This window comes from Taurulus bubalis (assembly GCF_910589615.1).
Source record: "Taurulus bubalis genome assembly, chromosome: 15".
Classification (NCBI taxonomy): Eukaryota; Metazoa; Chordata; class Actinopteri; order Perciformes; family Cottidae; genus Taurulus; species Taurulus bubalis.
The window spans coordinates 11,008,280-11,022,965 of NC_136603.1; the positions used below are offsets into that span (position 1 = coordinate 11,008,280).

At 42.4% G+C, this 14,686-nt stretch overlaps 1 protein-coding gene across 5 annotated transcripts in view; it reads right to left on the reverse strand.

The window, feature by feature from the left end:
• Positions 1 to 14,686, reverse strand: part of dip2a (disco-interacting protein 2 homolog A) — a gene marked incomplete at its 5' end in the record, with an annotated part of 73,153 nt that overhangs the window by 25,064 nt on the left and 33,403 nt on the right. For all 5 annotated transcript variants that reach the window (XM_079230755.1, XM_079230757.1, XM_079230754.1 and 2 more), the window contains 3 exons: positions 3,514 to 3,633; positions 3,725 to 3,844; positions 7,864 to 7,935. In XM_079230755.1, the coding sequence (XP_079086881.1) occupies positions 3,514 to 3,633; positions 3,725 to 3,844; positions 7,864 to 7,935 (312 nt within the window). The remainder of the gene's footprint in view (positions 1 to 3,513; positions 3,634 to 3,724; positions 3,845 to 7,863; positions 7,936 to 14,686) is intronic.

Consider the following 14,686-nt stretch of genomic DNA (forward strand, 5'->3'; position numbering starts at 1 on the left):
AAGTTACACAAAAGCGGGCCAGTCTGAGATTTGCATTCTGCAAAGAACTGAGTGTAATGAAAGGGCTAAACGGGCTTCGGCATTGCCCTCTTGAGAAAATGAAACAACTGTTTTCAAAAATCACAGAGAAAGGTCACACTTCTCCCACATTATTCATGTTTAACGAAGTAAACAGCGGCAACCCATATAAAGAACAAAACTCGTTCACATGTCTCAAAATATGACACACAGCATACAAAACAAAGCCTTAAAAAAAAGAAGTGGAAAACCCATCCCAAGTCCACTGACAGCCTCCTTTACTGATCCCACCAAGGCAGTTTGTGCTACAGAATTTGTTGGATAGACAGCACACAAAAAAAAGAATATAACTCTTGGACAGCTCTCGGACAGGAAAACTGGCTTTGCAACGGAACCAAAAATGTTAAAACCCATTCTGGACATAAAATCAAACTAGTGGTCCAGGGAAGAGACAAACAGTGTCCTTGCACTGTAGTCCTCCACATAATATCAAGATACACTTGCGGGACAATCAGGTGTTTGGATGCCAATGTAGTCTCGCAAAGCCAGAAGCACACTTGTAAAAGGACAATTTAGTCTGTCAGTATAATTGTTCTACTTTCAGTTGGCCTAGGCGATGACGTAATGACTTGGTTCTCTAGCCTGCGGGAAAGCAAGCTGGTTCTTAGAAGATTTACTCGTTGAACCAACTGAACTGGCACCAGCACCAGCCCAGTTTGAGTTGGGAGGATGATACATTTAGAAAACAGAGCGTAAGGCTGTGTGTGTGATCAGCATGTGTCTCAGGATGTTCTCTAAAGTAATACGCCTTCTTGCAATTAATCTGCCTCCTAATCACTCACAGTATATAGTTACAAGTAAAGTCCATCAACTGAGGCCTTCAAAAGGGAGGCTGGAGGAGGTTTGATCATAACAAGCTAGAATATAATGTCTCTACAACCAGCGTACTCATGGGGGTTATCTCGCATTTATTAGTCTGCTTGTTATTTCTCTGCCTCTGTCCAATCTGTCTCACAATCTCAGTAACCTTGACACAGTTACACAGAGGGAGAGTGAAACAGGAGGCCAGAGAACAAATGCAAAGAAGAAATAGAGAGGTGGAAAGAATGGGAAGGAAACGGTATTAGTCACAGATAAACAGACAAAAACAAGAATAGATAGTAAAGAGTGAGGTAGGGTAAGACAGTCAGAGATGTAAGATTTGGAGATAGGGAGGAATATAAAAGAGAAAAAACTTAAGCAGAAACAGATCTCACTGGCTGTGTACAGATGGCATCCTACATATTGGAGTCTCCAGGTTCAATCTATGCATCATCTATGTAGAATAAATGGTAAATACATGTTGGTGATTGCCAACTAGTAGTGAAAATAAGACTAAAGTGGTGTTTGGGCACAGTAGTGCTTTGAGCTAAATGCTAACGTCAGCATGCTAACATGCTCACATTGACAATGTTAAGCAGATACAATGGGTACCATGTTCACGCTAACATTTGTTAATATGCTCTAAATACAAAGTATTACTGAGCCTGATGGGAATGTAATTTACTTTGCAGGGATTTGGTTCGAAACCAAAATGCTGGACAGATACCAAAATGATTATAATTAATGCCAAGGGGAACATGAATGACTCCACCAAATGTCATGGCAAACCCTTCCAATAGTTGTCGAAAGCACAAATATACATGGTGGTGCTAAAGAAGAAGTCAAGAAATCACCAAATGCCGAATTTCCACTGCATGGTACGGCACAGCTTGCTTGTCTCGCTTCGAACTATTACTATACTAGATTTATTTAAAAAAGCAGCCTGTGCCATGGTCATTTGACGAGGTACATACTTTCCTCTGTTTGGTTGCTCATTAAAGGATCTAGCAAACACACTGTGTTTGTGTCACGTTGGATATGATGTCATGTCAGTTTCACGCGGCGTTGCCATGATGATCAGCTGAGAATCACACCTTCAGGGGGTACTTATCTGCAGTGGAGCCGAGCCAAGCCATATCATGCAGTGGAAATTAGGCAAAAGACTGTAGGTTTCATCCTCTGGAGACCATTAATGTATCTTCCAAACGTCATAGTAATCCATCTAATAGATATTTCAGTCTGGAATCAAATAGTAGACTGATGGACCGACTGTCAAACCAATATTGCCCTTCTTAGGGTGATGCCGCTAGCACTGCTAAACATATGATAATCTCAGGCATTGCTAAACATGTTGCTGTGACTGTTGGTCTGTACATTGGCTACACATACTGTATGTTGTGGGAATAAGGCTTCTACCATCCAATCACGCCACATTGGATTGAATGACAGGTCTGGCAGTAAAATAATTATTTTGCTCACATTACTACTGGTTCTTCACAATCAGACATGGAGTGTTCAGACACATAGTGTGACCAGATGTAAACCAGCCACTGCAGAGTAGCAAGATAAGAGATGGAAAAGGAAAAGGTTAATCAATGTGCATGAGTGTTAATTACAGATACCAACAATAGGGGGACTTGTTCATCTAAATATTACTTAACAGCACCATTAGTGACAAATCCACCACCTTATTACCTCCTCATGAAATGTTTCTAAAGCTGTCTAATGAAACCATTTCAATTAAAATCTCAGATCAAATGTCAAAGTAAGTAGCACAAACATGTCACTGTGTGCCCACTACTACCTGCAACTGCCATTCACGTTAAAAAACCTAGCAGAGCCCCAAATTATAATGTATGTTCAGTATATGATTTTGTGGATCTGTTAGCCATACCATGTACTTCATCTCAGTAGATAACTCAGAGTGACCATGAATAGACCCATCCTTCTCCTGTTCAAACCCCAATGTCTGAGCTCTTAATCCGTTTACTCACTGCACCGCTGTGTCCTCTCTCTTTACCCAAGACATGAGGCTCTATGGCCCCCCACTAATTAACTCTTAAACACAAATGACAAAGCCACTTAAGAGACTGGAAAGTTTGCCGTCTTCAAATCTTGCACTGATATCTTACAAATGAAAGATAATGAAATACCTTTTTTGGAAACAATTGTGCAAAACTAACAATACAAAAATAGTTTTTTTGGCCTTGAAGATCACAACCCAAAAAAAGCAGCAGAACACAGCAAAATGATATTAAAATGAACTGGCCCACACAATTCAAACTGTTATAAAAGCAGGCAAAAGGTCATGATTTTGAGACTATGTTAAAAATCTGATTATGCATCCATTATGCAACGCATGTGGGAAGGTCTGCCTGGGAATACAACAGTGAGAACTGAGCCCTTTTGAGTCACACAGAATGGACACATTCATCAAATTGCATATTTCTTTCCAGTAGCAAAAGCTTGACAACATCATCTTCCACCACTGGACACAACAGAGTGTCAGCATCCTACACTCCAATGCTCACGCGAGTACATGGAAACAACCCATTGTAAGCATTAACCTGGGCTGTGGGTTTTCAGGATAAACCGTGCGCTTGGTGAACAGTGTTACAGGAACAGAGGTCTTACCTGGCGGGGTGCATGCCTCAACAGAAGACTGAACTAACACAGATCGTCTCTTGGAGGGCATTGGCATCTTCCTCTCCTTGTACTTTGCCAAAGCTGCTTGGACGGCTTCTGTGTGCAAATCTAAGAGAACACATAAACACAGTTAAGCTCCAGCATAAAAGAAGAGCACCAGGCATTTCAAATTCTCAGGCAGTATGGGAGACATGATTACCAGATCTGAAGCGTTCATCCCGGGTGTTGGCCGCCCGGGACTTGTTGTGTTTGGAACCTGGGAGAACAGCTTGGGATGACGCCTGGATCCTGTTGTCAATTTGCAGAGAAGGATCTACACCTGTAGAGAGACAAAGCAGTTTGTAACAGGACAGAAACAAGATGTATACCTTCCTCCAATGCTCAAAAGCAGAAATATCACCATCAGAGATATGAGCGTATACACTCTTTGCAGAATGTGCCTTGGACATAGAGCAGCACTTCTGACTATTGCTCGACTAGCTCCAGTATCCACAAGCTTAATGGTAATCCCTATTTAGGCTGCTTTCTTCTAATACAGTAGCTTGGAGTTGAGAAAGTCTTCACTTAGATTAATCCAGCCTCACTCGCAGCTTTCCAGCTGCCTTCCAGCTTTTCAAGGCAATCAAATGCAAATTACACAGACGTAACAGACATGAGGTGATTAAGCACCATGAATGTCAAACAGACAACATCTTCTAACTAGAGCATTCCGATAGTATCCAACACTATAACTCATCAACCTCTCCTTTTGATTATGCAATTCTCATTTGAGCCTCATTAAGTTACTAGTGGTTAACATCAGAGGGGAAACCCAAGACTAGCGCCTGAAGGAAGGTTGTGGGTCAAGCTGTTTGTAGTCTTCCACCATTGAGTTCTCCTCATGCTCTAATACTGATGCGTTTGATGTATGTAAGTATACATACTTCAAATACATCAGAGGATGCAAAATATGACTAAATGAGATTAGTCTTATTTTCTGTATGTCACAAGTTTGATCCAGATAAAATCTCAACATTTTTAATTATTCAAAGAAAATCTTCATATATGGTATATTATGTTCTGCATATTACAGATCTAAATTCACTCATTATTTGTAGTGCTAATATGTTATAGGAACACACCAACTAAAGAAATCTCCCACAACTTGCTTGTATTTCCGTGTTGAGTAATTAAAGGCCTTAGCAGTTATTTTAGGCAGAGTTGAGGGACAACTTTACAAACAATGGAACAGGAAGCCGTCAAAGTAACAGCTTCTGTACTATTACTCAGCAATACATCTGACAGCTTTATAACATATGTTTTCCCGACAGTGGGAAAGAGAGGAAAATACATTTTAAAATGATGCTCCTCTAGTTCTTTCTCAAAATGCAATACCAACTAGTGCCATGTTTCCACATCCTGCTGCTGGTTCCCGTCTGTATTTTCAATCTACTTTCTGATACCTAAACTTATTTACTTACAGATATATCAAAATAGCAACAACAAAAACCAAATGCATTATATTTTTGCCTGAATAAGGTACCAGAACCCTTTGCTAGGTGACAAACACAAACTTAAAACATCATATGGTCAGGTTTTAGCTACAGTCTTTTATTCCATTTAATGAAACCTGCTTAATGGATACTAAAATGTACAGTAACGGAGACATTAACCCATGCTAATCATCATATGCAAACATTGCCAACTGAGTTTATTGCAATGCATTACCAAGCCGGCCAGGTACAACTACCACTACCAATTTAATTTGATGCCTATCACTTTTGGAGGATTCCTTCCCCAGAGGAAGTGTTTTGTATCGCTACACAGATGAGTAATTTATAGAAAGAAAAGTTCCAACACATTCAACCTGATGACACAACATGAGGGACTCATCAACAGTCCAGCTATATTCATGTCCTTCAGCAAAACGTTTATGTAGTCAAAGCCACTTCCTATCATTGGCTAGTGATTGACAGTTGTGTATGGCTGTCTTTACAAGTGTAACCATCAGAAAACCGCCTTTGGAGGACAGAGACCTCCCATGCCATATTCACCCAGCTAGATCCAACACCTAGCTGGCTGGCCGGTCAGACACCCGGCCAGCCAGACAGCCATCAGCCCGCCTGGCCTTTCAGCAGCAGCTTAGTGGGGATAAGCGAGCTCCACACTGTCAGCAACTCTCGGACAGCAGCAGCACACACACGGAAATGCTGAGCAACATTCACACATGCTTTGACTAAATCTATTCAATAACACGTTCAAATTTTAGCCACGCCTCATTAAGGCCTATGGTCATTTAAGGACACATAATGCATGGAGTCTGAGACACACGCATCCCCCTGGGCATGGATAGACACATCAATATATTATGCTGGTCCCTTACATCGCTCTGACAGCCCAGTCACACATCAGCCTTTCCCCAGCCCCTGGAGGAAACAGGTCTATGAAAACAAGCCAGGCCACCAGACCCGGTTGCTGGGAAGAACACACTTCTGAGACACACCGCACAGAGCCAATCAGAGGCTTGCTCCGTCACAAGCAGATGTTGTTATTGGCCCATAGCGCTCCCTGATGAATTTTTAGCATCGGTCTGATGCTTACACTTCTTACACGTGTGGCGGCTGATGACACAAGTGCTGTGTCTCACTTCTTAGAGAGCAAATAGGCCTGGCTAATGACTTGCATCCAGTACCCAATTGTATATTAGAATCACAGACATTAATACCCACAGAGCTCAATTTGACGCTGATACACTCAGAATCACAACTTTTCCTAAATGTTCGACTTCACAGTCTGGTTTATGGTTTAATTATTTACTCTTAAAGCTCACAGTGCAGCTACAAAACACTCAAATCAAAACAAAGGAAATGCATTTACTATGTTATAGATCTAAACAATCTGGCTTTGTACCCTACTTCATTGCACATATACATTCCTCTGACTACAGTGAAATATAAGGCAGCAAAACGGCTTGTGAAATTTTGCATGGAGCTCAGAAACGTTCAGTCTATCCGTCTCCTATTTTAACCCGGCGGCTGTTAAACCCTAACCCACTCATTCACTGTGCTGGATGGATGTGTCATTCATTCCCAACACATTAATTCATCCCGCTGAAAGAATGTCACCTATACCAAAGCCCATCTATTTCTGCCCGACATCTATCACTTCCCTTTTTTAAGTGTTAGGATCCAGACCAGAGTGGATCTAACAATGAAAGACAGGAAGAAAACATATGAGTCCATGATAACAAGAAGGGAGAGGGAGCAAGAGAAAGACATAGCATGAATTAGATGATCTGCCCAAGCTGAATAACAGGCCTGCTAACCCCAGTGGAAAGCCTTGACTGAGCGTCCCACAACAGACTCTGGTTTCCACTGAGGCTTGCCATTCTGATAGCAGGCCAAACCGATGACTGCCATGGAGTCAGGTTAAAGAACGGGGAAGCATGAAGCATACAGGCAGCGGCTCCTCTCTGGGGTTTCGGACCGATTGACAGTTCAACTGGGGCTAAAAATACATTGAATTGATATATAAATGTATGTACACAGTCAAAAGCCAGAGACCGATAAAAAGTAGAGATATACATCTTGGAAAATTCACATGTTTTTTCAGTTAATTCTTCTCAAACACCTATACAGCTTAAGACAGGAAGGCAGGCACACATATGCACAAACTGCATTAAATACACAAAAAAGAATTAGCATTCTGTATGACAGGCGCTTATAATTTACATAATGAAAGCCGCAGACAAAGAAAAATAAATTGAGACAAAATCTAGACCAGTTATCATTCCAGCAGAGACACCTTATACTTACATTTCCAATACGGTCTGTCTTCATTGTCTTGGTTAGTTAACATCTATTTTGATTTGGCCCCTACAAACACTATAATACTGTATATGGCTGCTGCAGGGCTATGGCAGTAATAACAAACCCAAGGATAACATAACCACAGTTAAAGAATTAAGGGCACAGGTGAATTACATAGATGTGTCAAAAGCCTCCAACGTATCCTTCATGGCAACTTTATGACCATGTGATGTTCAATCTGGTATCTCTAATCTTAAACATACTCAATTCAATGCATTAGAACATTACATTAAATACACTTCTCAACTAGTTTTAGATGTATTGTATGCTGAGTGTTTTAAGTTTGAGGATTTTATTTTATTGGTTAAATGTACTGTATGTGAACGAAGATACATCAATAATAATCATTATTAAAGTCATAAGATTCTTTTTTGCCCATTCTGTTTGGTCTTGCAAGGACACGGTGCTAACTGCTTTGCTAACAGGCAGCCAGGGAACGAATATAAACCAGCTCTGGACAGTAAATTCCCTGCAGGCCTGTGTGTCTTACCTTGGATCTGTGGGACGTATGGTGCCAACAGCTTGCCTCTTTTCTTCTCATAGCCCTTTTGAGTGATGTCCCCTGTACAGATAGGGACAGAGAAATACAGAGGAACGGACAGAGAGAGAGAGAAGAAGGGGGGCAGAGAGATGAGTCATTAGCTATGCCGTGCCCTGGTGGTTGGTGTGTGTGTGTGTGTGTGTGTGTGTGTGTGTGTACGGATCACACTGCCATGCTGGTTACACTGGCACCACGGGGCACCAGAGGAGGGTTGCGTTAGCAGATTATCAGGTCTCATCCACTGGATGTCTCTCTCTCACGCTCTCTCTCTCTCTCTCTCACACACACACACGCACACACGCACACACGCATACACGCACGCACATAGGAAATGACATTGCAATTGAAAGATGTTTAAGCTGACAGATATGGTAGCGTGAAGAATTTCCGACCGAATACTTGAATGATAACATCGACAAGGCAAGAGCCATTTAAAAGATCATTTGTCTGGTGCGACGGGAACATTTTCCTTTGCAGTGTTTTTACCAGAAGTAAAAAATACTGCTGATGTCGGCATGAACTGAATCCTCCTCAATTGTCTCGCCACACATAATTAAGGCAGTCTGTTAAATAAGATCTAGCTGCATGGTGTTTTTAATAGCCTATTTGAAAGAAACGTCAATGTACAAGCCTTTTCAAACCTAGAATGTAACTAGATTAAATGAAGATAGAGAAAAATGAGGGCAGATAGATACAGAGCTATAGGATAAAGGTACAAGGCAAAGTGATATAATAACTCTATGCAGCATATATAACTTCACTCTGCTAATTGTCTCTTTGGCAAGCTGTAGAAAAGACCCAAAGATAACCGTATGCCGGTTGTTAAGACTGTGATGAGAAAGAAGAGCATGGTTTTCCGTACGTAAAAACACGACCCAAACACTGCTTCTGTTTTGGCTGCTTGTATTGTTGCTGATCTAAGTTGATACCATATCATATTAATCTGACAAGAAGGAAATCAGATTGGTAACCGTATACATTCATTGAAGTATCAGAAGTGGTTTCGGCAGAAAAAGTTGGAATGGTCCATCCCTAATCCCAGAGAGGATTGATTCATCAATTTAACAGAATATGTCGCGCCCTTTAATTGCCTTTCTTCAAAGACGTTCTAAACCAGTAAACTACAACATATTTTCGGTGTGACTCTGTCTGCATATCAGACAAAGTGGGATGAGGCTGATGGGGCGGAGGCTCGCTCTTTTGCAGACAAAAGAGTTATTGATTCACTGAGAGAGGGCTGACTGACATCACCTCTAACACACAAACCATGAGAATGTACATAAACACAAGACCTCTCAAACAAACCCACTAAGGATGAACGGAAAAAAGGAGGAAGGGTCTTGTGGAAAATATGCCAGTCAAACAGTCGGGCTGGAAGGAGTGTCAAAGTCAACAGACACTTGACGTGACATATGCATCGTTTTGGCAGGAAGCTAGAACTGCTCACAATCAGTCAACGCAAGATCTCAGTGGTCATATTTCCCATTGGATGTTAACACTGGAGTCCAATAGGAATCTCTCTGTGAATTTGTATTCATCTTTGTAGGCTCTCAGTGGGGGTCATTGGGGTGGAGGTCAAGTGAAAAAGCAATAAGTTCAATAAGGCTATCTCTGAACAGAACAAATTGATTAAAAGGCTGTCATGTGATCCCATTTTTTGTCTCACCATGGGGAATATTGATTTGACTTGCTCGTTATTGATGTCTTTAAACCTATATTAATTAACAAAAGATCCTCTATCAACTTATAGCCATTCATGTAGGTACATCTTTTATTTAGTTATGTATGTTACTAAATTAATAATCATGTGTTATCTCCAACAATTCCTAAACAAAACATTCTGGATTCATCTTATCTCCTCAGGCCTCTTGAACCCAACAGTGTGGTAGTGTGAAGGCAGGTGTTGGTGGTGACACTGGTTGCCGCACTGGTCTTGAGTCACCAGTAACAGCTGAATGCCCGCACTGTCAAATGTCCAGGAGAGCTGGAAGCTCGCAACAATACAGTGCTGTTCACAGGCCGGGCCGGCTGACCTGACACGGACTCTTTCTGGTGATAAGTGTGTCTGTTTGTATGCGTGTACATCAGTACATGTTTGTGCGCATGCCAGCATGTCTGAGTGTGCGCACTACAGCAGCCGACCAGCCTGACAACCACACAATAGAAGGCTATTCTCTGCGGCGGCTCCAAATTCTGGCTGGCAGCCTTGGTGACCGAGCGGCTCCTAGTACACACTGATCCATCAACTTATGTCTCAGGGAAGCTAATCTTTTCATCTGAGAACAAACAGCTTTGTCAATAAATATGGAGGAATGGACTCAAGCATGCAATGGGAAAAAAATTAGCCTTCTAATGCTAAACAAAAAAGTCTGAGGCGCCAAAGGATTACAATATTTACCATGCGAGTGTATATGAACAAGTGTGTGTTTGCATTTGCTTGCACTTCTATTTGTGTGTGCATGTTTACAAATTCACAGACATATGCTCCATTTCCTTTCTCTGCTTGATCTTTGAGTGCCTCCATAAGATAAAATTGGGAGGATTCAAAGGTCAATATGTGGCCTGTCGCCTGGGGAATAACTGAGGGGGAAGAGGGTGGTGCGATGCAGAGGAGAGGAGAGAACGATGGAGCGATGGATGGAGAGGGAAGCTTAGTGCAAACACCACATTGCACAGTCACAAGGGACATGCTGTAGCTTACAGTGTATTTACAGCAGAGTGGGAAACACTTCATTTGACCCTCCACACCCTTCTGCGCTGACTACAGGCTTTACCATGTAATTGAGCTGTAAAGAAAAACGGGAAATGTGTATCACCAAACAAGCACCTAGGGGGGAGAGGGGTTGAATAAAAACTGAGAACAAATGTGTCAAAGAGGGAGGTGAACCTAAGCAGGAGAAGGAGGGGTGAGGGAGGAGATCACCACAAGGGGCTCAGCTGGAAGACTGGGTTTTCTTTCCTCAACTTGCATCTACCTTCATCAAAACCAACCTCCTTTGTGGCCTTCATCCCTCCACTCTAACCTCTTCACCTTCTTCACCCTAAATATTCTAGTCATCTTTTGTCCTCTCTTTTTTAATGACATGCAGCAGTTTTTGCTTGTGGTGGGGAGGGGATGAAATAGCAAAGGGATATCATATCTCATGTATACAGTTTTAGGGCTCTATTCTTGGGATATTAACCTCCATTCATCTGAAGTGGCCAGATTTCCTTCCAGAGACCAGAGACCTTTTTATCTGGCACATCATCTAGTGTTGTTAGCGTAAATATTTTCTCGCCCTGCACTGAATCCAATTTAGAAAAAGAGACGGTCAATCTTGTGACACTCTGAACAGTGACAGAAAGAGCGCCCGCTGTCACTGCTTTGTCTAATTGACTATTATTGACTGATGCTATTGAGTATAATTGACTGATGGTTATCGAGTGGAACTGAGGCCCATTAGAGAATTGCCTTACATCTGCCCGGACGGAGCTCTTCAATTGAGAGGGAAATACTGAAACACAGCACATTCCTATACAAGCCAGCACAAACACATTAAGGATGGATAATTGAGCGCTGAATGAAGATGGCGAGATTGACTTTACTTAAGATGGTCTGAGACTTTTCTTAACAAGACCAATGAAAAAGGAATCTGGAACAGGACAAGGTTGAGATATTCACACAATCACACACATTTCCTCTATTCTTTTAGATGTAAATAGCCAGACAGGGATGTCGACTCTAAACTGTCTCCCTGGGTATAACGCACACGCACACACACACACACACACACACACACACACACACACACACACACACACACACACACAGTTCCGAAGTCCTGCATCTGTGTGTGTTTTTCTCTACCCTATTAAAAATTAGAACCCACAGCAAGAGTTTTGTGTGTGTGTGTGTGTGTGTGTGTGTGTGGTGATATGGAGGATAGACTAGCTATGTCCCTGGCTATGAGTCTACCACGATAAGAAACACTATGGCTGGTAATGATTAGACAATCATTTATATACTATATAACCAGGAGTTGCAACTAATTATTTTCATTATCTGTTAATCTGCCAATTACATTCTCAAGAAGTCAATGTCAGAGTATTGTAAAAGAAAACACACATCTTAATCTCCTCAAGCCCAAAGTGACATATTCATATTGTGTTTTTTTTTTCAAAACTCAAACATTGTCACCTTATTTTTTATAGAAGAGAAGAAACTCATCTAATCTTCACAAGGTGGAACCCAGAAATTTGGGTCGTTTTTTACTCAAACAACTAATCCTTTTTAAATTCAGCTTACCCTGAAATGAGAAACCCTCCCGTCTTTGCCCCGCTGCCACCCTCTCTTCCTCAGTGACAGACACCAGAGAGGTGGCCCCGCCCACCCTTACTGTCAGTTCCTACACCATGCTGACCCACAATGTGCCGACACTGCTGCCACGCCAGCAACCAAGCCGTCTGCCCTTCAGCCACAACATTTTTTATATTAAGGCAAGGCGGCATATTTTCTCTCTATGGTTGTGTGTTGCCTCCAACAAAAGCAGATGTTGCCAGCTGTCATTTAGCATTAGCTCTCCGGCATACAAATGTTAGTTTTAGGCATTTGGATTAGCTTTACCCTCGACAGGCGCTGAAAGTCTGTCTTTGCCAGTGCATATTTGCTGTGGCCAGTTCATTTGAGGACTAGCTGAGATCTATATCAGGTGTGTATGGTCAAATATTATTCCTCTAATTGTTCCAGTCCAGAGGTAATTCTCTACTCACAACTTCTTCCTCACTTATGTCTGACAGATGCAGAAAATGTGCCTGTTCATGCCGAGTAAAAGAAGCAGAGATATGAACGAGGCAAAGAGAGGAAGCAGATCCCCACCACAGATTCAACCACATGTCTAGCTCACTTGTCTGTCTACATGACACAAAACACTAACCAAGCTGCAGGAAAAAGTACAGTGCGCCATGACCACATCAGACCCCGATGAAAGTGTTATAACACACACACACACAAACTGAGGCAGAATAACTCACATGCGAAGCCTGGGGAGCCCACAGAGCAGCGATGAGACGTCTTCAGCAGAGGGAGAGAGAGAGAGAGAGAGAGAGAGAGAGAGAGAGAGAGAGAGAGAGAGAGAGAGAGAGAGAGGGGAAGAAGAGGCCAGCGGCTCAATACGGGCAGTCAGGTCAGCGAAGGCGAACCAGCTAACAGGCTAACAGACGTACTCTATAAAGTCCTGCTGACATAAGTCAGGCCCTTTAGCATCCTTTGTTTCCTTTCATAGTGAGAGCCGGAGAATGAGCAAACCCCATCTCCCTCGGTCTGCCTTCCCATCACTCCCCTCCCTCTCTCGTCCTCTCTCAATCCCCCCCCCCCCCCCCCCCCCCCCCCCCCCCTCGTTCAATCGACTGCCCCCCCAACACCCCCCCTCCTTCTTCTGATGCCTCTCTCGCTCTCACTCTTTCCATCCCTCTCTCCTCCCAGCTAAGGTCTCCACACACAAAGCCAAACTAGGCTGCAGGATTAGGGTGTTAAAGCAGACCCCTGCCCCCCGCCTTCCCACATACCAATCTCACACACACACACACACACACACACACACACACACAGTACAAGAACTAAAGAAGAGGCTTTGTTTGCCTGTTACAACACGTTTATACAGGTCAAGTTACAGCGCATGCAAACCTTGTTTCACTGTCAAGAAGAAGCTTCCATACTGACGTAGTCGACCACAGCATTAGAGTTAATGTTTACTCTACAACATGACAAAGACCACCAGAAGTGGACACAAAGGGCGTAATAACCACCTGGGCAAGCTGCCTGACAATATACCAATAACCGCTGCGTTGATTCGATAATTTCCACCACGAAATTGCTTTGTGAAAACTTGAACCTGTGTTGTAGAGTGAAGGAGAAGCTACTGAGATAACATTGGCCTTTTTGGGATGAGGAGCCTTTTGATGTGGAGGGAAACACTTCCCTGTGTTTAAACTGGTTGGAGATGGAGTACTACAGCAGTCCCAGCAGGCTTATCGCCCAAGTGTGTGTGTGTGTGTGTGTGTGTGTGTGTGTGTGTGTGTGTGTGTGTGTGTGTGTGTGTGTGTGTGTGTGTGTGTGTGTGACTATTTAATTTTAGAAATTAGACCTATTTACCCTGTGGCAGTTTTAATGAATAGCTGCATATAATTAGGCTCAATAATTGCTTGCTAGCTTGCACGCACATAATGGACATGCATGCACAAAGACTTCAGCAAACGCACCCACAATAGATAATTTACTCTGCTTCTAAAGAATGAACTACATGTCACCTTGGACGAGTGGGTCAGCCACCGTCTGTATGTTGGCTCACACTCACATGATAAGAGGCTGTTCACATGTTAAACACCATATAGGCCAAGTGGCAATAGGAAAACCCCTGGACAAATTAAATGATTCCAATAGAAGAGCACTGCAACACTACCTTTGCTGAACTTTTAGCCAGTTGGGTAGTTAATAACCTCTAGTTTGATAATCAATTCATCATTTTAGACAGGCAGGAATGCAATAATTCAAGGTAATACGGTGACTAATGATAAACAAATGCTGTTTTAACGCTGAAGTATTCCTTTAAAGTCACGTACTGAATGTAGCTCTCAGCTGAACACAGCATGTGCAGTGCCTTTCAATAAAGCCTAGAGATGTCATCAAACCTCAAGGATGTAACAAAGATGTGAAGATGTATTCTTTTGTACAGCTCAAGTCATACTGAATAACATGAATGCACATCTAGGATCATTTATGCGACACACATCCTAC